This window comes from Acipenser ruthenus, chromosome 9 (assembly GCF_902713425.1).
Source record: "Acipenser ruthenus chromosome 9, fAciRut3.2 maternal haplotype, whole genome shotgun sequence".
NCBI lineage: Eukaryota > Metazoa > Chordata > Actinopteri > Acipenseriformes > Acipenseridae > Acipenser > Acipenser ruthenus.
Window position 1 is genome coordinate 50,478,819 of NC_081197.1, and position 25,229 is coordinate 50,504,047.

The 25,229-nt window shown below is 38.9% G+C and overlaps 1 protein-coding gene across 2 annotated transcripts; it reads left to right on the top strand.

Annotated features, from left to right (window-relative positions):
- Window positions 1–9,984: 9,984 nt before the first annotated feature.
- Window positions 9,985–25,229, top strand: LOC117405121 (mitochondrial import receptor subunit TOM70-like). Of its 2 annotated transcripts, none has more exons than XM_034007923.3 (12): window positions 9,985–10,345; window positions 14,372–14,545; window positions 14,919–15,045; window positions 15,231–15,340; window positions 15,816–15,964; window positions 16,121–16,328; window positions 18,598–18,735; window positions 19,050–19,157; window positions 19,498–19,614; window positions 19,774–19,871; window positions 20,498–20,620; window positions 23,366–25,229. In XM_034007923.3, the coding sequence occupies exons 1-12, from the start codon at window positions 10,112–10,114 to the stop codon at window positions 23,517–23,519; spliced, it is 1,740 nt and encodes a 579-aa protein (XP_033863814.2). In that variant the 5' UTR covers window positions 9,985–10,111; the 3' UTR covers window positions 23,520–25,229. The 2 variants fall into 2 exon arrangements, with proteins under 2 accessions (XP_033863814.2, XP_033863816.2); XM_034007925.3 differs by having other exon boundaries at window positions 9,987–10,345; window positions 18,601–18,735.

Here is a 25,229-nt window from a genome sequence, read left to right on the forward strand (position 1 = left end):
CAATTTCTAAACATTTTTCTTGGAATATCTGTTTGCACTTGTACTCCCTGGGTCCCCTGGTTCACAGGTGTGTGGGTGCGTGTGGGGAATATTGGGTTGGCAGAAATTAAGTAGGCAGTGGATGCTCTTCGATACTACCTCGTGGGACAGACCTTCATTCTGGTAACAGACCATGCCCCTCTCAGATGGCTTAACACCAAGAAAGGTAACAATGCCCAGGTGACACGACGGTACTTGTCACTGCAACCCTTCTCCTTTCGGGTTGAACACTGGCCAGGTAAGCGTGTTAACAGGACAGCGTCACAGCCCAAGCTGGTGGAAATCAGGAAGTAGACCCAGAGACCAAAGCTGCAAGTTTAAGCGCTATCATTCACTTTTAATAATAGCTTAAACAACAAAAACAATAGCCAAAACACACGGACAAACAAACAGACGCAGTGTCCAAAATAAATGGTTTGAAACGAGACAACAAGAACTACTAAACTACTAAACTACGACTCATTCATTTTTCCACTTTTCCAACCCGTGTATCTCCCGTGACTCCACTCACCTAAACACCAACCCTAACCAACACACATACACCTTTTTTATACCCCGTGACTGGAGCCTAATTAATCATCACCTATTCAATTTACAGCTCCAGCCACATTCCCACGTGTTTCTGCAGGGAGGAATTTAACCCCAAGTGCAGAAAAACAGAAGGCTTGTTTGGGGTCCTATTAACTGTAACACAGTCAGATATGGATGTTGTTAGCTCTGCAATGAATGGGATGTTTTATACTTGAGAAGGTTTATATAACAAGTATGATGTATGTAAAAGAAAGTACTACAAAGTTATTAGTACTACAAAGTGAAGCAAGTAAAGAAACAGCTGCTTGTGAGGATTGCTGTTTTCTCAAGCCCCTTTCACACTGGCATTCCTACCTGGGTCCGGACCCAGATTCTGGCTGTGTGAAAGGGGCTTTAGACACTGGAGAACAACAGTCAAGCAGCTGTTTCTTTAGTTTGTTTCACTTGGAATGATAAATTAGCCAAATCAACACCAATGACCCTCATAGGATTGTCAGCACCTGATTTCTGTGGAGAACTCAATCCAAATAATTGAATAATCAGTTTGTGCAGCTTGAATGTTTATTTTTGAACAGCTGAATTCTGAGAACTATCTATAAACGCCCATGGTGTATCATCTTTATAACACGCACCCAACTATATAACAAAGAAATATATCTTACATGTTGCATCTCTATCAACATACAAACTTTTTGAAGGTATAGTTGGGTTGTTCTGTAGTTTGAGAAGTGAAATTCAAATGAAACATTTGTTTTTCAAGCGCAATTGAACAACTCTGAGGTTTCATCTGTTGGTGAACAGAGGTACTGCATCCTAGCTGCAGTGAATCAACAGATCTAAATCTGCACTTTGGAATCTGAGACACTGCATTGTGGGTGTGGTAAGTCAATGGCATGAAATTAATATTACAGTACCTGTAATAAACCAGATCTATTATAAATGCCAATAGCGTTGTCAAGCAAAGTTGTCCTTGACCCACACAGTAAATCACAAGTCAATACTTGTTGTTTTGCTTTAATACCGGTATTATATTTTCTGCCTGGAATAATATTTTAAAATGGTGTGGATAAGAGGCATAGTCGTAATATTTTAAAATGGTGTGGATAAGAGGCATAGTAATATTTTACATTTTTTTACATGTTTAAACCTTTTTAGAATATCAGTGCTATAGTATTCGGCTATGTCCAATGTGAATAAAAAGATGAGCCTCAGGGAAAAAAAATAAAAAGTTTGGCTGCTAAAATTGTTTCTGTAAGTTTGACCTCAAGATAACACTTCCTATATTATTAGCACCTACACCTATTGGGACTGTTGGGTAACATGGAAAGAAGTTTTAATGCAATATAAGATACACGTTTGCAGGTTTGTACACTCTGTTAGTTCTAAAAGGTGATTATCAGCGGAGGTATAGTAACTGGTAAATGCGAGATGGAATAAATACAATCGCATATTGCTGGAGGAACCGATGCGCTCAATAGATAACAGAGGTTAAGCACAAAAGAACAAAGGGCCACACCAAGATAACACCATCTTAGGCAGTGTGAGCCAGAACTAGGGTTGCCACCTTTTGCACAGACCAAACCTGGACATATTTCTCAGTCAGCCTTGGTCTATCAAAACTGCAGTATAATGTAATACAGTTCCCAGTCCTTACATAATATATGCCTTTACCGTTAACAGAATGCATTATGATACATTTATTATTTTACTGACTAATATGAAATCACAGAAACATCATAATTTATAACATATTTAAAAGCACAATAATTGCAAACAGCATCCATCTACCTGTAATTTTAGGCATCTTGAAAACTGAACAGAAATCGTTATGCACATACCTTACATATTGTTAATGCTGTGCTCCTTTTTGTCTAAGGAAAAAAAATAGTACCTAAAAAAACAAAGAAAACTACAATTTCTGACAACAAAGAACAGTTACACAAGTGCCTTATGCTTCTTTACCAAGGGCAAGGCTATGAGATATCCTGCAAGTGTGCAGTGCTGTTCTAGAACTCCTTCAGGTTGCTTCACAAGCAGCAGCTGCAGAGGTTATTTTAGAACCTGAGCTGTTTTTATCACTTTCTAAACCTGATTCCTGATGCTACTTTTACTGGCTTAGATAGGGGGCTGAGGTTCAACTGTGTCGCTGTGCCACTGAAGATGAGCATATGTGTGTGTGTGTGTCTTAAGAGAAACACTTTAACATGAATAGTAGACCTAGAATACATTAAACTACATTACACTGCAATCCTTTACACTATGAGCCAGATATGTATGGCTAAGATGTTAATCCATATGGAAAGAAAAAATGTATTGTTTAAAAATGATATAACATCATATAAAATGTAGGTTCACTGAATGTATTGCAAAGCTATATATTTTTCAATGCATGACCGATATATCATTTATAAAAAATATACATTTTCTATCCATATGGGTGAACTATGTCAATGGGTTTTATGATCCAGGGTCAAGAATGCTTGGGACAATCTTCTGTATCCTTACGTAATAAAAGTTTGCTGTTACACATAATTCACACCAAACTGACTACAAACCTTTGTCATGAGTCTACAGTGGCTCTCAAAAGTATTCACCCCCCTTGGACTTTTCCACATTTTATTGTGTTACAACATGGAATCAAAATGGATTTAATTAGGAGTTTTTTCCACTGATCAACACAAAAAAAGTCTATAATGTCAAAGTGAAAAATAAAATCTACAAATTGTTCTAGATTAATTACAAATACAAAACAGAAAATAATTGATTGTATAAGTATTCACCCCCTTGAGTCAATATTTGGTAGAGGCACCTTTGGCAGCAATTACAGCCATGGGTCTATTTGGATAAGTCTCTACCAGCTTTGCACATCTGAACACTGCAATTCTTCTTTGCAAAATTGCTCAAGCTCCATCAAGTTGGATGGGGACCTTTGGTGAACAGCAATGTTCAACTATTTCCACATATTCTCAATTGGATTGAGGTCCGGGCTTTGACTGGGCCATTCCAGGACATTGACCTTTTTGTTTTTTAAGCCACTCCAGTGTGGCTTTGGCTGTATGTTTGGGGTCATTGTCCTGCTGGAAGATGAATCTTCTCCCAAGTCCCAGGTCTCTTGCAGACTTCAGCAGGTTTTCTCCAGGATTTCTCTGTACTTTGCTGCATCCATTTTGCCCTCTATCTTCACAAGCTTTCCAGGCCCTGACACAGAGAAGTATCCCCATAGCATGATGCTGCCACCACCATGCTTCACGGTAGGGATGGTGTTCTCAGGATGATGTGCGGTGTTAGGCTTGTGCCAAACATAGCGCTTAGCATTGAGGCCAAAAAGCTCTATTTTGGTCTCATCAGACCATAGAATCTTCTTTCACTTGGTCTCAGAGTCTCCTACATGCCTACTGGCAAACTCTAGCCGAGATCTGATGTGAGTTTTTTTCAACAATGGCTTTCTTTTTGCCACTCTCCCATAAAGGCCAGTTTTGTGAAGCACCCGGGCTGTTGTTGTCATATACACAGTGTCTCCCAGCTTAGCCGTGGAAGACTGTAACTCCTTTAGAGTTGCCATAGGCCTCTTGGTGGCCTCCCTGACTAGTGCCCTTCTCGCCCGGATACTCAGTTTTTGAGGACGGCCTGTTCTAGACAGATTCACAGTTGTGCCATATTCTCTCCATTTCTTAATAATGGACTTTACTGTGCTCCGTGGGATATTCAATGCCTTAGAAATGTTCTTATATCCTACCCCTGATTGGTGCTTTTGAAGAACCTTATTCCGGATTTGCTTTGAATGTTCCTTCGTCTTCATGATGTAGTTTTTGTTAGGAAATGTACTAACAAACTGTGGGACCTCCCAGAGACAGGTGTCCTGAAATCATGTGAAACACCTTAATTGCACACAGGGGGACACCATTCAACTAATTATGTTACTTCTAAAGACAATTGGTTGCACCAGAGCTTATTTAGGTGTGTCATAGCAAAGGGGGTGAATACTTATGCAATCAATTATTTTCTGTTTTATATTTGTAATTAATTTAGAACAATTTGTAGATTTTATTCTTCACTTTGACATTATGGACTTTTTTGTGTTGATCAGTGGCAAAAACTCCTAATTAAATCCATTTTGATTCCATGTTGTAACACAATAAAACGTGGAAAAGTCCAAGGGGGGTGAATACTTTTAAGAGCCACTGTAGATAAAATCCTCAGTAGGTACCGTTGAATTAGTGCAGAGGTTTACACTCCGCCCTGCACATTCATACAGGTTCTGGAGAACCAGTCATACAAGACAGCAGTGCGCATTTACTGTATACATCTTCCAGTTCCCGACAAGGATAAAAGAAGGATAGGACAATGATGTCATAGATGGGCAGAGCTAAGAGAGGGGGGAGTGCCTGGAGCCCAGAAATTATATTATTGTTCAGATTGCATATGGGAATAGAGTGGCAATAAATACATTTTGCAGGTATTGTGCAATGACTACTAGAGTCCAGCCAAGCTAGAAGAGAGGCTGGAGTAACACTGTTGTGACTCTCGACAGTCAATGCAAAATTAATTCTTTGATGTTCTTAAATAACCGTTATACAAAATAGGTATCAAAATGGGGTTCTATGCAGAATCGTTATATGACATTTTCTCTACCGCCAAAATATAATACTGTATAAAGAGTCAAAGTTATTGTTTCACCATGTGTTCAAATCTCACCTCTGCTGTTTGTTGCAATAATTAAACACTTTCAAAAACTAATTGTAAGTGATTAAGCGAAATATGCAGGCAAGAAGTGGTAAAAAAAAAATATATATATACTTTTTCTTTCAGTATTTTTATTAGTTTATTGCTCCCACAGCCAGTATGCTCATAATTAAATGAGAATTGAAATATTCACTCTTTGGAGGAGCAGGAACAAATAAACACATGGACAGTTTTTAAATGTTTCAAAACAAAGAACATGTGGTCAAGTAAAATGTATGTATCACACCACAATATTTAATTCCATATGGATGAAACAAAGTTCAGTTCTTATAATTACTATTTAATTCTACAAATTAAAAAAAAAAAAAATCCAAAAACAGAAGTTTGAGTGCACCGAAGGGCATCAAATAAATAGGGAAAAAAATACATATTGCATAAAAATTAAGTTGTAAGTCATTAAACTGCATATATAAACGCACTAGGAATCAGACAACTGTGAGTATAGCACTTACAAACATAACTTGAGGTCTATTCGTTATATATAACAATGACAACTAAAAAAAAATCAATATAATATGACAGAATTACAAAATCAATTTCAAGTGTCACATAATCATAAATTGGTTAAAGTATCTTACAAAATTAGAAATACAGTGTACTGTATTGCCCAATACAGTACACCCTCGCTATAACACCTGTTGGGGTCCAAGCCTTTTGTTCGTTATATCGAAATGTTCGTTATAGCGAAAGGACAATCAAAATGAACGATAAACTGTCGGAGTAAGTGAATGAGATGAGATTGTGAATACAAGTAGAATTACACACACCTGTTCGTCTCATGTATGCAGTATTCTGCCTTTGCATTATTTAAACGCAGTACAGAAAGCACAAATCCTGAATTGAAGCTGAACATTTATTCAAACCCCCTATTCACACTGGGTACCACTCCTACAGAAAACAATGCGTGGACTATAGGGTTACGCAATGTGGAGCACGTTTTCCTATGCTCAGTGGGTCTTGGGACCTGTCAGGACTCCACTGGGAAAGCCCCTGGCGATTTGTTCACATTTCCACTGCCAGTGCAGTCAATTTTACACCTAAAAAGATGAAGAAATTAATTTGGGAGTTTGGGTCCATGAAAAATCACACTGTTTGTTGGATGGGAAAATGTATATTTGCATGTAAAGAATTATATTTTGTGAAGACTGGAAGTTTTAGGCTACCAATAATCAGCGTGATAATTAGAATTAACAGTAGAACATGCTGAACTGGAAAATGCTGCTAATCTCAGTGCTGGGTAGATTGTCTGTGGAAGGTTCTAACTCTCTCAACTAGGAGGGCTATCCTTGCATGTTCTTGAGAAATATAATTTGGCTGCAAGGCTATATTCGGTCCAATACTGGATTTTCAAAAATGTTAATGCCAGATGTACCCAAAGAAAATTATTTAAACATTTAAAATAACAGTCATCATAATCTTTACATTAGATGGCGTATGTCATTATAAGGATCCTAATGCTCTTATACAAAGAAAAAGCCATAAAAAAGACCATGCAACTGCAGGTGTAACGTCACAAAATGCATCCCATACTATTATGCAGGTTCATTTATTGATGTTATAACATTTACAAGGAATACACACCCCCTACAATAACAAAGCATTTAAAAAATATATCATTCAAGATATTAAGAGTATAAAGTTCATTTTTGAAAATGTTAGTGGTTTATTTGTTTTTAAGAAGATCGTTGCTACACAACTCTTGTAAAATGTTAATGATTAACAGAAAAACATCGAATACCCAAACAGATCCACTAACCCAGTTAAAAAATATATTTTACTTAAATAGTAAATAAGAGTCCATTTTCTAATACATGACTTAATGCCAACATTATATTAAAAATAACATTAAAGTTTTGTAGACGTCTACTGACACTAACATGTAAAAATAACATATGCATGTGTAAATATGAATGTATCTTAAATAAGGAACGCTAAACATGTTCCCAGAAGAATTTATGCTTTTTTCCATGATGTGTAAGGTTTGATTTATTCTTAAAAGTAATAAGCCAGTCTTCTTCAGGTAGTTTCAATCAAGAGTTTAAGTGCGCCAAGGTCCGACTGGAAATGACATTAGTAGATTCACGTGACAAATGCGTAAGGGAGGCAGCACCTATGTTGAAAACTGGAAGAAAGTGGGTGGCAAAGAAAGCCGTGGAAGATGCAAAGGCTGCCCTTCGAATCGGTGATATTATGGGGCAAGTTCAGCATGGAAGAGGGGGTCTTGGTCTCAGTTAAGGCAGCCCCAGCTCAACGAAGGAAGCTGGAAGTCAACGCAGGAGGAGAGGATGAGGTGGGTAAAGGCCGTTTTCCAGGTCAAACAGGGAGAATGGATGAGATGGGAGAGTGTGGAACAACGCAAGATCGGCTGGCAAGACCTATGAACAATGGAACAGAGCAGGATCAGTTTCCTCGTCAGATCAAAATATGATGTTCTCCCATCACCACAGAACCTAAACCCCTGGGTGGGTGAGGATCCCTCATGTCCTTTGTGTTCATCACCTGCAACATTAAGGCACATTTTGACAGGATGTAAGGTGGGTCTTAGCCAAGGCCGGTTTACTTGGCGCCATGACCAGATGCTGCTATGTTTGGCCTTAGCATTGGAAGACAAGTGTATCATGACCAATAAGTTGCCACCAATTCCATCAAAGCATTACACACAAAAGACAATATTCCTCCGTCCAGGAGAGCAACCACCAAGAAAAGGTGTTAAAACCAAGCCTCGCCCAGGACAACTGGAAGCTGCTAGACTGGAAAATGCTTGCAGATGTTGGTCAACGGCTTATTTTTCCACCTGAGATTGCCACCACTAACCTTCAACCAGGCATTGTCTTGTGGTCTGGATCAGCACGCCTTGTTCATCTGGTATAGTTAACAGTGCCATGGGAAGATGCTGTGGATGAGTAGTATGAGAGGAAGAAACTTCGGTATGCTCAACTAGCTGCTGAAGTGGAACAGCGAGGATGGAGAGTCCGGGTTTACCCAGTGGAGGTGGGTTGTCGAGGATTTGTGGCACACTCTACAACCCGGTTTCTCAGAGATGTCGGGTTCAGTGGTCAAGAGTTGCGTCGCACAGTGAAGAACTTATCTGAAGCAGCAGAAAGGAGCAGCAACTTACTGTGGTTGAGACGGAAAGATTCTGGCTGGGGATCTCAAGCACAATAGAAAGAAAGCAAGTGGGGGACGGAGGGGAGTGATGCTGGGACGCCAGAATCACTGTCGAGCCCTCTTGAGGTGTCGTGGGCTAGTCGACGAAACACCGAGGATGGAAGGTGCCCACTTGAAGACCCCAGAGATGTACCCTACTTAGCTCAATCCAGATGGTTGTCATGCTGATGCGCTGGGGAGACCACACTGTGGTTGATCCCCGGAGCCAGCATCGCAGCTGTTGTGTGTGCTGATGCGCTACGGAGGCAAAATAAGCTGATCCCTGGAGCCAGCATTACACTGCAGCCATCAACACCAGGCAGGATATCTACATCATCAGATGGAAAGAAACACAAATGGATGGAGACACAGATGGATCACATTAGTTTACTGTAAAGCTACGTCTTAGTTGGTGCTTATCTTGGCGAGAGTCGAATTCAAATCAGCATGAAGTTTTAACATCTATTCTCATGTAATGTTAATCATATTTGCTATTAATAATAAGGTAAAATAAATTAATTTTAAAATACTCCATAGGTATTATCCCTGTAATAAATTTATGTCTAATTTTAATCCCTTGATTTCCAGTGCCTGTGCATTCTGTGGTCAAGAGGAGGATATATATCATTTATTTGTAATCTGTGATTACACTAAGTCTTTCTGGACTGTCTAGTTTAAGGAAAACCTCTCATTTTGTTTCATTTGACGTAAAGAAGTTTATCTTTGGTTATGAAGAAAATGTCAGTATCCAGTTTTGTTAACTGTATTATTTTATTGGGAAAGTTTCACATTCATAAATCTAAATTTACAAACAATAACCCTTCTTTCAGGCTTTTCAAACAAGACCTAAGCAGCTTTAAGAATACTCTGGATTGTTCTTTAAATCCCAACATTAATTACACCCGATCTTTGTTATAATTTAAACGTAACATGTATATATACATTATTTTCCTTTTTGTTCTGTACTTCTTGTTTGCAAAAAAAAAAAAAAAAAAAAATTTGCAATCGTAACAGGAAGCACGTGCCCACTGAGTACATGCAATAAGTCCGATCCACTGTTTGCCCATCCTGACCCAAATAAACGTACAGATACCAATTTTGGCAGAACAGCATTCTGCTGTATACAATTGTGTGTAGGAATGTTGGCTCCAACATACGGGGATGCTCGTGAAACTTGAAAACACCTTTGTCACAACAGAAACATTCTGTTTCCATGGAAAATGTACTTATGTTGTTCGGTTACATGTGGCCAACCGCCACCCAATCACTCAAGTTGCCAAAAAGGGTTCTGCATACAACATAACGACATGTTAGTCAATATGATTAATACGAAAAAGCCGAGTACCTTAGAAACGCAAAGGTGCACACAGAACAGACCATTACAAAAGCATTGCTTGATGTTTTGTTTCCTATTCATACAGCATGCTAAGTACCATGTGCAACCTGTCACTCCCCGATTCAAGGACACTGAAAGCATTTCACTACACTGTTTCTATAGTGATTAGATTCAGGAAGTTCCCCGGTTGCGTGCCCCGGATCGGGTTGTTGTCTGCCACCCCCGTAGTATCCCGTGATGCAGTAGCGTAGCCCTGACCTCTTGCTGTCGCTCTCTCTCTGAAGCTGTCTTGTGTCTGTAGTGGTGTGCTTCTGCATGATGGCGGCCTCGAAGCCTGTGGAGCCACAGTCTGGCACTGGTCTGCCCCGTTGGCAGGTTGCACTCATGGTGGGAGCACCAATCCTAATAGGGGCCGGAGCGGTCTACCTCTGGAACCGCAGCCGTAAGAAGTCAAAGAAAGGCAAGCGCAACGGGGAAAGGGAAACTCCGGAGGGCAGCGCGAGTCCCGTGTCGAAGCCGGAGAAGCCAGACGGCGACCCCGAGGAAATGGTATGACAGTTTCAGGTGCCACTTGTAAGACGTGTAAAATATATTAGTCGCGTATGGATCTGGGCGGGAATGCAAAATAGCAACGTTGAAGGATTTTTCAAGGGCACAGACTGACACTCTACTTGTCGCAGACACAGCGTGAACAGGTTTCTAATTTAAATAAATAAATAAATAAATCATTTCAACACTGACAGATTATAAAAAAACGAAGTATAGTGTGGTACAGTACGGTTCCATGCTAATGACCAGAGCAGGTAACTCAACGTGAGGGGGGCGTGATGAGGGTGAGAAGGTTGACCTAGTATATTCAGTACCGTATATAAAATGTTGTTTAGCCAAAACAATACGTCTTAGATTTTGCTTGCACTAAATTAATAAAGCAAATCTGTTTCACGAGATAAGTTTGCTTTTGGCTGCGCCGTGCTTGCATATTGCTATGTACATAATTAATTGAACAAAGTGACTTCATTGTGTGTCTTGATTCGATCACTGCCATCACTTGTTGTTTTTGTATGCGTAGTGATGGCAGACTAAACTGACCCATGTAGTTAAAAGCGGTAGTTAGTTTCCTATTAAAGTGCGGTCAAGACATGATGTAATGACGGCAAATTAAACTGTAAATCTGCGAGGAGATGCGCGTGCTTTTTGCGTGTGTGTATATATGCACAGCAATGGTCAAACGTTTTGCATCAGCTAGAATTTTAGGATTGAGGCATAATATCTATCTATCTATCTATCTATCTATCTAGCTATCTATCTATATAATCTCAATTGTAGATCTTTAACAAAATGTACAAGATTTATAAACAGTTTATAAACTATTCGACCTGACAGTCTCGTAGTTTATGACGTCACAGGAACCCTAGATGGAATTATTTTCTTGTAACTCACTGAAGCCCATTCTGTCTCTGTGTATGTATGTGTGTGTGTATATATATATATATATATATATATATATATATATATATATATATATATATATATATATATATATAAAATATACAGTGCCTTGCAAAAGTATTCAGACCCCTGACCAATTCTCTCATATTACTGAATTACAAATGGTACATTGAAATTTCGTTCTGTTTGATATTTTATTTTCAAACACTGAAACTCAAAATCAATTATTGTAAGGCGACATTGGTTTTATGTTGGGAAATATTTTTAAGAAAAATAAAAAACTGAAATATCTTGCTTGCATAAGTATTCAACCCCCACACATTAATATTTGGTAGAGCCACCTTTCGCTGCAATAACAGCTTTAAGTCTTTTGGGGTAAGTATGTACCAGCTTTGCACACAGTGTCGGAGTGATTTTGGCCCATTCTTCTTGGCAGATTTGCTCCCGGTTGTTCAGGTTGGTTGGACGACGCTTGTGGACCGCAATTTTCAAATAGTGCCACAGATTCTTATTATATATATATATATATATATATATATATATATATATATATATTTAAACGTGGCAGCCTTAGGCATCAGGTACAAGGGGATTCCCATCATCTTGTATCTGGGTCCCACGATGATGCTGTTCAATCTTAGCTTGGATATCTTTGGGTAAATTTCAATTTCATTTATTTAACCAGGATGAGAACCTTTTTGAGGTATACAGCATGGAAAAATGGCATAAAAAAGTTCATACATTCATACAGCAATTCAAACACAAACCAGGACAAAAGAATTTCTTAATAGAATCCTGTTTGAGTGCTGAATTGCCCAACCATGGATTGTTGTATTACAACATCCACGTACTGTAGGACCCTGTATTGTGGCATCTGCTTTTCTATGAAAACTATTTTGTTCTGGAGTGGAAGGAAGGAAAGAAATATGTCTATTGGCACAGTGTATTGACCTGGTTCTTGCTTTAGAAAGCTGGCAAGGTTGCTATGATTCAGGGAGTGTTTAGTACAAAAGGGCTTTGCCTCCACTATAGGATTTCCATTTATTCCCAAGGGAAAGTAGGAAGCCAGTGCTAAGTATTATAAAAGGCTCCTGAGGACTGGTCAAAGGTCAATTTAATTTTACTGAGCCATTAGTATTGAAACTGGAGTATAGTGGGCAGAATTCTACTAAACTTTATTGATTTCAAAGTCCTGCACTTAAAACCAGAGAGGGACAGTGCATAGCAATTACTGAACCAACATTTCTAACATAGTAACAGGAAAAAAAAACCATACGACTCTAATTGAATATTAGTTTGAGTGAGCCATTTCCATTTTCCATACCTGAGTGAGAAATATGAGGAAGGGGGGTTAATACTGTATACAAGTCTAGACTGTACTGCAGCTCCAAGAAGCTACAGACACACATATTAGAATCTCTGGTCATATGAAGTCATCTGTTTTTCATGTTTCTGATGGATCTGATTTTATTACATCTGTGGTGGAGTATTTATGTAACTTACATAGCCTACTTGTTCAAAGTTGAAAGGATTCCACTGGTAAAACCATAATAAACTAATTCAAGTAGTCAAATACAGCCAAAGCCTTCATTGGTGTAATGACTCCTTCTTCAGGACAATGCGCACTTCTTCTCACACGTTATAAGTTTACTGTGACACTGGTACCTAATCTGGCTTAATTGTCCCTCTAATCACTTACCTTACTAATTACTATGAAGAAAACACTGTGGGTGGTGCAGTATTATTCCTTAACTCTATTTGTATTGTACCGGAAATGTTTGTTGTTTGTTTATGTAAGTAGATACAAATCCAGGAGCTACATACTTTACATATTGATGCAGTACTTTGCAAAATCTACTTGTCCTTGTTAACAAAACTACTTGCCGCCTTAACTACATAACTTGTAGGATTTAGCTTTTATTTAACAGTGAACACAATCAATCAATTAGTGATTAACCATTTTAGCTTCATGAAATTTAAAATAAAAAGTGTCAGTGGCCGCATTATCATTGGCACCAGGTTTACACGGTTCTTTTTTTCATTATTTCTTTTTTTAATCCTCATTTTTATTTCATTTTTTTTCTGAATCCGAAGTTGAAAAGACTTTCACAGTGACATGCTGTTGTGACCCAGTGTCATGCGGGTTGGCTACGCAATGTCACACTGCTTTTTGATGAAGCAGGGTCGGCCTGGGTGACAGAAGCAAGTGCACAATGCCCCGGAAGCAGCTTGTTTCAGACGCTTCCATCCAAGCTTTTCTGGATTGAATCATTGGCCCAAATGTTGATTAGAGCAAATGTTTCTTCATCCCTGCTGCAATCTGGCTCATGATGTGCCTCAATCAACAAAAATATGGCTAAACAGAATAAACAGAAACGTTCCTGGTGGAAGTGAAACCTTCACGCAGACGTGGCTCTTTGTTACTTCGTCCTCTTACAAACGGCCATCATGAATTTTGTCTCGCTCGACCCGGGTCAAATCGTGTCAACCCACATCCTGAGCCCGGGTAGGAGGGCCAGTGTAAAAGGGGTTATAGTTAAAACTACAGTTATTTCCTAATGATGTATTTAAACGTGATTTGTTATAATACAGCACACCTGCCTCGCACAGAAAAGTGGCAAGTTATGGTGACGTATCACTTCAAATAATAAATAGACACATGGGAAAACAAAAACTCTATTGAAACAACCCCACGGTGCTAGCTATTGGTCTGTTTCTATGCTGTTTTTTTTTTTGTTTGTTTTATTTTTTCAAATCTTAAAAGTTTTCGACTGTCCAAAATGCAGACTCAGCAGGGCCGGTAGGATCTTCTGGGAGCCCAAGAAACAAAGAGATACAAATTCCAAATATTAGAACAATGAGCCTTGAACCACCCAGTGAGCTTGGTCATTGTATAGTATCACAGATGAATTGTATCACTGAGTTATATAAGCTGATAAGCAGTTTAATCACAGTATTATAGGGAATGTAGTGGTTACTGTTTATACAGGAGATGGGGGGAATCCATGTATATATGCTCACTATTCAGATATAATGAATAATAATGAAATCAGAAACCAAAAGTAAATTAACAATGTAAAAATGGCTGCAGTAGAATAACTGTCATCCTACTGCCTTTCCTCCTAGAATCCTCTGGACCGGGCTCAGGCTGCGAAGAATAAAGGCAACAAGTATTTCAAGGCAGCAAAGTATGAGCAGGCAATCCAGTGCTACTCTGAGGCCATCAGCCGGTGTCCCACTGAGCAGAAGGGAGATCTCTCTACATTCTACCAGAACAGAGCTGCAGCATTCGAACAGCAGGTACAGTGGGGACTGCAGAGTCATGCAGCTAATCTGTGCTGTACAGAGATACTTTATCTGCAGACGTGCATTCCAGCAGCTGTGAAATTGTTTCAATAAGATTGCAATGTGTTTGACAACACAATTTAACTCCAATTATGATAGTTAAATGTGTGCCCAGTAAATAGGCTGCTTAGTATTTTGTCTTCTTACAATGAAGTACTTAAGACATGCATACTTTTATAGGCCCTATGTCTATAGTGTATATTGTTTTGTTATTTCAATGTCTGCCAACTCCCTTGTTCAGTGTTGTAGTCAGTGAATGAACCAGGTTTAAGGTGACTTGTCCCAAAGTGTTTCATTTTTATACGGAACTATTGGATCTCCTTTGCAGCAAAAATGGCAGGAAGTGGTGGATGACTGCACACGAGCAGTGGAGCTGAACCCTCGCTACATCAAGGCGCTATTCCGCCGAGCCAAAGCCCAAGAGCGCCTGGACAACAAGAAACAGTGTTTGGAAGGTATGTGCGGTGCTCTGCGCTACTACTGCAATAATCTGCAGAACAGCTGCAAACTTAATCCCTGGTTATGGTTCATTACTCTTGATGAGATGCTGTGATTGGCGCAAGGCAAGTTTGTGGGTTAATATTAATTCCCAAATTGACATGTGTTTTGTTTTTTCTCCCCCTTTCCTCCCTCCCCTCAGATGTGACAGCTGTATGTATTCTAGAAGCTTTCCAGAATCAGCAGAGCATGCTTTTGGCAGACAAAGTGCTCAAGCTGCTTGGAAAAGAAAAAGCAAAAGAAAAATACAAGGTTTGTTTCAACTAGGGGGGAAATCATGATAGTATGTGCTTTTCAAATTCATCAACAAATGCCAGCCACAGTTTCACAGCAGATATTTAGGGAACTGCTTATCCAGTTGTACAACTTAGTCAGACATTCTTTACTACATAGTTGTTGAGTATCAGAATATTGGGATACATGGAGCTACCGGGTTATCTGTGTCATTTTTTACATGTGCATTGGATTGAGGGCATGTATTAATTTTTCATGTAATTTATAGCTGTAATAGCTTTGTATTAACAGCACGGGGGTGTAGGTTACAAACATGCTGTTTCAAAAAAATAAAAAGTAAAGCTTTTCTTTAAGATGCACAGAACAGACTTCTTGTGTCAAGATTTATACATTACAATAAATCTGAAGGTGTGAATTCTAATAGTGTGCTGCTCACTTAATTATCCTCTAAAGCTCCTGTCCTTCATTGCCGAGAGTTTCCTCCTCTTTTCAGAACCGAGAGCCCCTGATGCCATCTCCTCAGTTCATCAAGTCGTACTTCAGCTCCTTCACAGACGACATCATCTCGCAGCCCCTCCTGAAGGGAGAGAAGGCAGACGAGGACAAAGATAAGGAGGGGGAGACAGCCGAGGTCAAAGAGAGGTACAGCAGGAAGGCCATGCAGGGGAGGATCTGCTCCCAAGCCCTATTTATAACCTGAGCTCTATTACACTTCAGCGCAGGAAACCACAGGGTGACAAAATGTCTCAAATTTAACTTCAATCTTTTTTTTTTTTTTTTTCTCTTTTTTTCCCCCAGCTCTGGCTACCTGAAAGCTAAGCAGTTCATGGAGGAGGAGAACTATGACAAAATCATCAGTGAGTGCACGAAAGAGATTGAGACTCGCGGGAAGTACGTGGCAGAGGCTTTGTTACTGCGGGCTACTTTTAACCTGCTGATCGGCAACGCTACTGCTGCTAAACCAGACCTGGACCAGGTCATCAACATGCAGGAAGCCAGCGTTAAGGTATGGGGGCTGGGACAATTGCAGTCCCTTTGGGAGTTGTACAGTAGTCCCTTGCGAAACCGGATGTCTGGAGACAGTCCGGTTGTCAGTGTAGAGTAAAATCAAATGAATACCTAGCCTATAGGCTGCTGTAAATAATACCGGTAACACAAAATAAGTTCTGCTGCTGCATACTGCATACACATTGCTATACAATGCGGACATAAAAGATTATTTATAATTGAAACTAAATGAATTTAGCAGATTTTCTTTTATTTACCATAGCCCAATTAACACAAAATAGATAATGGTGCTGCATTAACACGTTATGATACTATACGGTACTTTACATATACTGCACATACTTTACAGAAATAATCAATCATTTTTAAATTGACATAGAAAATATTACAATGTACGTGTGCCTGCAAGTAAAACACACAGCCTACCTGCTACTTTTGTATTCTGTTTGTACGAGTCAGACTTTCTTTTCTTTTCAAACAGTAATTAAAGACTTCAAATTCTGAATTTTAATGTGTCCACATCTTTCGTTTCGAACCAGTGGAGTCCAGCAGTATTTCTAAAAGCTTCTCACCCTTTTCCAGCCGATCAGTTGCAGTTAGTTTAAACTCTACAGTGTGAATTTATATTCCTTATTTTACTAATGTTCTTAATTTTAGCGATTCTAGTAGGCTACTTGTATCTGTTTTTGAGTTTTATTTTCACCCTGTCTTTGGTTACTGTTTTGATCATGAAATTCACAGTGACCTGTGTCACACTTAATTAGTTATTAGGGGACATATGTTGTGTCCAGCATATCCGAATGTACACATTAGTGTCTGTATTAGAGAGGTACTACTGTAAGCATATAGAAAACTAGAGTTGCCAGCAACCAGTAACAGTACCAGTACCAAACACTTTAGCAAATACTGCAGAATGCCAGTAACAGTACCAGTACCCAAATTTTTAGCAAATAGTGCAAAATGCCAGTATTAAACACTTTAGCAAATACTGCAGAATGCCAGTACCAGTACCAAACTCTTTAGTAAGTAGTGCAGAATGGCATTTTTACAAAGTAACATGGGTTACTATATGTGTTCCATAGTAACAGTGACCTTATCTGCACTCTATTATGAGTTGTAAGCTAGTTTTACATTTTACCTTTAGGAGAGGTCAAAGGTCACAGGCAATGACATTTTTTGATAGAGCATACATGGGTTACTATATGTGTTCCATAGTAACCATGGCCCTATCAGTACTCTAGTAGCCAGTTTTGTATGTTGATGATGTCATCCAATGTGGCCACCAAACGTGTTTTTTTATTGTAGCAACATCCCATGAACAACCTTTAAAGACAACCACACCAGGATCATGTGTGCCAATTTTTGGTTCAATCAGACAAGTGATTTCAGAAACAAAGGTTTTTGTAGCCAGTTTTGTATGTTGATTATGTCATCCAACGTGGCCGCCATGTTGTTTATTGTAGCAACTTCCCTGTAACACCCTTTAAAGACAACCACACTACGATCATATGTGCCATTGGGTTTGTTTAAATCGGACTAGCGGTTTAGGAGAAGATCTTTGTAGTTTGTGATTATGACGACTGTACCGTGTGATTTTGACATCATGCATCATTATTATGAACACCAGTTAATCTTGGACTATCCCTCAACAACTATACCAACTTTCAGCACTCTGCAATAAGTCATTTTCCTAAGACACATTATTACATTTAGGCAAAAAAAAAATTTTCAATCCAATATGGCGGCCAAACCCTGTGACTTACGGCATAAGTTCTTTAGCATTTTCCATCTTCCCATAAGCATCTACCAACCTACCGAATCTGGTGAGTTTTCGAGCAACTCTGGCAGAAAGAATAATAATAAGAATACTCCCAGCAATAACAATAGGCTTCCCAGCCTTTGGCCTGGAAGCCTAAAAAATAAAAAACGAATATTTTTAAATGGAAAGAAAAACTAAATCTGTCACTGTTTGAAAAGAAAATAATCTTTAATCAAGATATATTTAATTAACCATAGATAACCTTCATGAATACGGCTGTGTATGTCTTAAATTGGTATTGAATGATATTTTAATATTTAGGAAATTGATTTTAGAACAAGCACCAGTATTGCTATTTTATATCCTTAAGCACTCCTTGTTGTCTTATAAGCTGCGTAAAATATATACTGTGAGCCTTGTAATGTATAGGTATAAGCCTCCGTGGAAATGGGTTCTTGATAGATATGGATATAAATAGATATAAATATAATGTATGTTTTTTTCTCAGCAGCTACGCGCTAATGCCCTGATCAAGCGTGGCAGTATGTACATGCAGCAGCAGCAGCCCATGCTTTCCACACAGGACTTCAACATGGCTGCAGACATCGATTCTCAGAATGCAGACGTGTACCACCACAGAGGCCAGGTGAGAAACCATCGCTTCAGCCTTTACACAACAGTGCGATTCCTGTTTGGAGACTACATTTTAATTCAGACTGAAAAATATATACTGTTTTCTTTAGTATGTACAGAAAAAATTTGCCTAGAACACGTAGCTTCCCCAGCCCTGTTGGAGACATTCTTAAAGACATTTTTTTAACCCTTTTTGTTTTTAAAACATGCTAAAGAATTGGTGACCTTGTGGTTAAAAGCTCTGGATTTTAACCACTAGAATGCCTTCAAGATGAATTCTGAATAAATCGTTTTTTCCCTTTATTAATGTGTCTTTTTTCTCTGCAGCTGAAGATCTTGCTTGACCAGGTAGAGGAAGCAGTGGGAGATTTCGACAAGTGCATTATACTGCGTCCAGATTCTGCTTTAGCACAAGCCCAGAAATGCTTTGCTCTGGTAGGCTGAGTTTCACTGTCAAAATGAAAATAAATACAAATGTGCTGATATTAAAGAAAAATAACTATTCTAGGAGTTGTAACTTAATACAATCAATGCTGAGTAGAGTTCATGTTGAGACGTGTAATTGAGAGATTGTTGGTTCGAATCCTGGTCTTGCAAAGTGGCTGACCTTGGAAGGCGTCCCACAGGAAGCGCTGCATTGGGATAGTTCTCCTCATCGCTCTTCAGTAACCCCTCCACTTAACGTCCAGTGGAATAAAGTAAGTTACAAAAATACGTAATATGGCATACAGAAAAAAAAAATCTTAAATTTTTTTTTTTTTTTGTTCTGTTCTAGTACCGCCAGGCTTACACAGGAAACAACCCTTCACAAGTCCAGACTGCCATGGACGGCTTTGAAGACGTCATTAAAAGATTCCCAAAGTGTGCAGAGGGGTATGCACTGTATGCACAGGTGTGTTCTATAGCTTTACGTCCTATTCAGACTTCAACCTTCTCATTCTATATGTATGTATATAGACACTATGGTATATACCACAGTGTGTATTTATTTATATAATGTAATGTAATGACGTCTCTGCAACCTTTTCTAATTATTATTTTTCTGTGTCAGGCATTGACAGATCAGCAGCACTTTGGAAAAGCCAATGAGATGTATAATAAGTGCATCGACCTGGAACCAGACAACGCCACTACATATGTGCATAAAGGGTGAGGGTCTTCTCCGTTTTGCAACACATTCATTTTAACGTGTGTAGCAGTTAGAGATTGTACTCCATCACGTCTTCAGAACTCTCAATTGTACTTTAACTAGAGGATGCACTGATTTTACTTTTAACTATGAAACTTTTATCAGTGTAACTATTATGGACTATATATTGCCTTACAGTACTATAATACAACAACAAATTTATAATGATAATACCAGAAAATAATCGTAATATTTTATTAATAAAAGTAGTCGGCTCATATATAGTATTAGGATCGTGCCGGTAACATGTGTACATTAGTGTCTGCGGAGCCAGACTGGCAACCACCACAGGCAGGGTCAAGAATTATTTTCTTGCGAAAACGCTTAAGTAGGGTGGCATAAGATCTGTGTATCAATTTGAAATTGGTCGGTTGCTGGGCTAGAATAACCCTTTTGCATTATTCCCATTTGGTGTGTTAGGTTGCTATCTGCATCACTGAAGTAGCAAGACAAAAAAGTAAGGCTACAGGCCAAGACCACACAGCGAAAGCGAACTAGCTGTAAACTTTTACATGTTTGTATTTACCCATAAAGTGACCGTTTGTTTTTAATGGCTATCTTGTCTTTTTTTTTTCTATTTTCCCAGTTTACTACAGCTCCAGTGGAAGCAAGACCTTGATAAAGGTTTAGATCTGATCAGCAAAGCCATTGAGATCGACAACAAATGTGACTTTGCGTATGAAACAATGGGGACCATTGAAGTTCAAAGGTAATGCTTTCATCTTTCTGCTGACAGTGTGCACTTCCATGAAAGCTACAGCAGAACCAATGAGAATGCTTGAGATCTATGCAACAGGGCCTTGGACAACAGGGCAGGACACATTCACACCAGACTTGAATATAGCTATCAGTAGCTTCATAGTTTTTACTTGTTGGTGTTTGCAACCATTCTGAGTGGTTCAATTTTCTGTTGCTCTAATATTGAGGTTCTATGTAATTTTTCTCTTATCCAACTGTCTGCTGTCATGTCGTCCTCATCCCCCCATGAACTTTCAACTCTTATGACACCACCTTCTTCACAGCAAAGTACAATATGGAAGCAGGTTGAGTCAAGAGTTGAAGGAGCCATGAAAATATAGGGAAACCACACAGGCCTGCAAGCAAGATAGACTTAATAAATGATTAACACAACCATTGAGAATGATTGCAAACTTCTTAAAATGATAAGGAATGGATAAAAAGGCATTTGTAGCAGTGTGGAGTAGTGGTTAGGGCGCTGGACTCTTGACCAGAGGGTCGTGGGTTCAATCCCAGGTGAGGACATTGCTGTTGTACCCTTTGAGCAAGGTACTTCACCTAGATTGCTCCAGTAAAAACCCAACTGTATAAATGGGTAATTGTATGTAAAAATAATGTGATATCGTGTAACAATTGTAAGTCGCCCTGGATAAGGGTGTCTGCTAAGAAATTAAAATGTTCGTAAGGTTATAACTGAATTGAGTTTGGCGATACGATACATAAAAACTGAACGAAAAAAAGGTGTCTTGCACAAAACCATTTCTCTTATCTTCTTTTTTTACTTTTATCAATTAGTCACCAGTACTAGATTTATTCAGTAGTGCACATAACCTAGAGTGGTAAACTGACTACGCAACACAGCATAGGTTTAATAAGGGCTACTAGTTAACATTTGAGTGTACCCTGGTTTGAATGAGTAGTAAATGATTCCTGAATGTGGTACACAAATTTGTAATAGATTTACAAAATTTCACAACATCATCTTGACTATCTGGAAGCTTGAGGGAATTGTTGTCTTCTTACAAAAAAAGGTATTGGTCTAGAGGCCTAGGCGTTTAACCCTTAGCGGTCCATTTATTCAGCGCATCTCAGGCACATCTGGTCCAATTTATTTTCACACACGCTGTTTATTTTACACATGCTGTTTTAACTGTTTTTTCACTGTAAAACAGGTTTAAAAGGACACTCAGTACTGTATCTCCAGCTCCACCCCACCCCTTGTTTGGTGTATTTTTCACATACCTCTTCATAGTCGTGCATACTGTAAATACTGTGTAAAAAATTATGTAATTGTATGTAAAACTATGTGATATCTTGTAACATTTGTAAGTCGCCCTGGATAAGGGTGTCTGCTAAGAAATAAAATAAGAATAATAATAATAATACTGATAAATCATCTCCTGATCACTCGTTTTATCACCAAACTCCTCAAAAATGCGATCCAAGTCATTATTTTATTACTAAACATCTCAAAAAGCTGTGATATTCTTTGAGCGCTGGATATGGAAGCAGCTATCTTGTTTGTTTATGGCCGTGTTATCTCTGTGGTGCTGGGGCTAAGTGTTTTGCTCAGATCCGCCCCTTTTTTTTTTCCTGCTTCTCTCGGCTCCTATCGGTCTTAGCAGACGCCCTTATCCAGGGCGACTTACAATTGTTAAAAGATATCACTTTATTTTTACATACAATTACCCATTTATACAGTTGTTTTTTTACTGGAGCAATCTAGGTAAGGTACCTTGCTCAAGGGTACAGCAGCAGTGTCCCCCACCTGGGATTGAACCCACGACCCTCCGGTCAAGAGTCCAGAGCCCTAACCACTACTCCACACTGCTGCCCACTGATTTTATACAGTATACCGTATTCCTTCAAATTTAGGCACAGCCCGAATTTCCCACCCTCAACTTGAAGAAAAAATAAAATATCAAATAAATACGCATTTACAAAGATACAACTTCAGTTTCGCATATGGAGGCAGTTTGCGGCCATCCGCTATCACACAGAGCATTACAGTTATGTGCTGCTTTTCATTTCCAGTCGTGGTTACTCACACCTGTTTTTCTCCCAATTTGTGGTATTGCTTGGCATGTCGAGTGTTTGATCAGCATTTATGATCTGTCCAAGCTGGTACTGTGCTAGAAACGCTGAAATTGTTAAAGCTTCTCTTCGAATTCCTCAGGAAGCTAATGGCGCTTCTCTAAAATGTCTCCCTGCATGTCATGGATGATTTGAAAACGGGCAGTAACGCTTTGGTTCATCTTTTCTCGGCAGTCAGTCACGTTGCTGTTTGTGTACTCGGGTAGTCGCGTCTTTTGTTGCCGATTTTAATACATGCATCACTACACTGTACTTAAATTTAAGACGCAGGCTATTTTTGAGAAGCAGATATGGTTCAAAGTGCATATTAAATTCGAAGGAATATGGAATATAGAAATCCCTTACAGACTGCTATCTTTCCTCTTGCAAATTCTGGTAACTGGTAACATGGTAAGTCAGTGTAAGGCAAAATACATATTTCTAATTTCCATCAATTATGTAATTTCTGGCAGAAATTGTCCAAATATTTCTTTAGACATATTCAAAGGCATTTGTCCTGGCACGACTAAATAAGCACTTATTAAGATAAATCACATGATTTCTTTCTGTTGACAATTTTTTCTCTTTAATGTCATTGGAAAGCATATTTGTTCCGTTTAACACTAATACTTTGTTTTCACAGAGGCAACTTGGATAAGGCGATTGACATGTTCAACAAAGCTATTAACCTGGCCAAGTCAGAAATGGAGATGGCGCACCTCTACTCGCTGTGTGATGCTGCTTACGCTCAGACAGAAGTGGCTAAGAAATACGGATTGAAGCCCCCAACACTGTAACGCTACATTCATGCACTCTCCCAGTCGCTCCACTGCTGACCCTGAAAGTTAACTTTTTTTTTTTTTTTGTAACAGCTGTGTTGGATGACAAAATGTGTTCCGTGATCCTGTAATTCTATGTTCGATGTTTAAGTGTCAAGGGTGTTAAAGCAGCCTGTAATAAACAAATACTCCTGCCAGGGGAAGGGAAAGGTTTGCTCTTCAACCCCCCACCTTACCCCGTCCCCCACTACAACTCCCAGCACAGCCGTGCAGTTCAAAATATGCATAGCTCCCCAAACCCCCCTTGTACATGATGTTAGGCTTCAAAGAATCCCTGCTGGCTGTGATTTAACCCTTTCTACCTTCGTTAACCCTCGTCCAGGGGCAGCCACTAGAATTTACAGTAGTAGTAAGTCACCTTTTTCCCCCTCCCACCTCGTGTCCATGCTAAACAGTCCAGTCCAGATTCCTGTCTGAACCTTGTGGATTTATTTGAACCAATTCAACTTCTAATCAGGCCCTGAAGTCAACCTGTAGTGGAATGGCCTTAAGGACCAGAGTTGCCTTCAACTGCGTATTCATTACAGCGTATTACTCAAGGGCTTCTGCAATCTGTGTGTTAGTAAATACTTCAGGGCCTGGTTTGCAGTTTTAAGAGGATCAATTCTGTACATTAAATGGCTATCAAGGACCAGTGTTGCCTGTACCTGGTTAAAAGTTACTGAAAACTGTTGTGCTGCACAGGGTGATCCCATTGTTATCTTACTCGCCACATTATGACACCTTGAAAACTGACAGGCATCCTCTGATAAGATGTAAAGGGTTCATGAATCACAGGAGAGCTGTAAAAGATGTGTTTGCCAATATACACACATTTGTTTTTGTTTTTTTAATTGATTTTTTTTTTCTTTTTATATTATGTACAGCATGTGTGGGTTTTCTCAAATAAATGTTAATATAATTATAGTACTGTAAAATTGCTTTATAATCCAGCCAATTTGTTAGTGTTGGGTTTTAATGTGAAATTCAGCAGTTATGTATAATTAATGATTAGTTTTTCTTTGTCCTCAAATGTGAGAAGCCATGAGGGGAAATTAAACTTTATTTCTTAATGTGCTTTTTATATGCGCTGCAGCTTTGGAAAATGGCTTGTCAAGAATGGCTTGTGCTGTACTATAGTTTTGCTGGACAGGAGTTGGATGGTAATCCAGTACTGAACACACTCAACAAATTTTGAACAGAGGCATCTTTCAGCTAGACAGAAAATACATATATTCTGGCTAAAATCCCTTACCCTTTAATTCTAATTGTGTGTTTGTTTTTTTGTTTGTTTTTTTACATAACAAATCGCATTCCTGTATTTTTATAGATAATGTGAATGTGTTTCCTTAAAGGCAGTACACCTCTAAATCTGTGAAGGCAAGGTTTGAACACTTAATACATGACAACCTGATGCAATAAACTGACTGAAGTTACTGATTCTGATGCACATGTTGCAGATGAATCCTTAAAACCAAGCCCCACTTCCAATAGATCTGTTCAGGTTCTTATCCTGTGAGTGTGCGGTGTGCGGGGGAATCTCTTCACATCCACTAAAGTAGTTCAAACCTGTACATTGTTATCTTGTATTGGGTGTGCGATTCCAGTTGGGTGGATGTTTGCATGGATACTCTGTATGCATACTTGCTCACAACCCAAAGAGCAACCAATAAACATGCATTTTCTGTT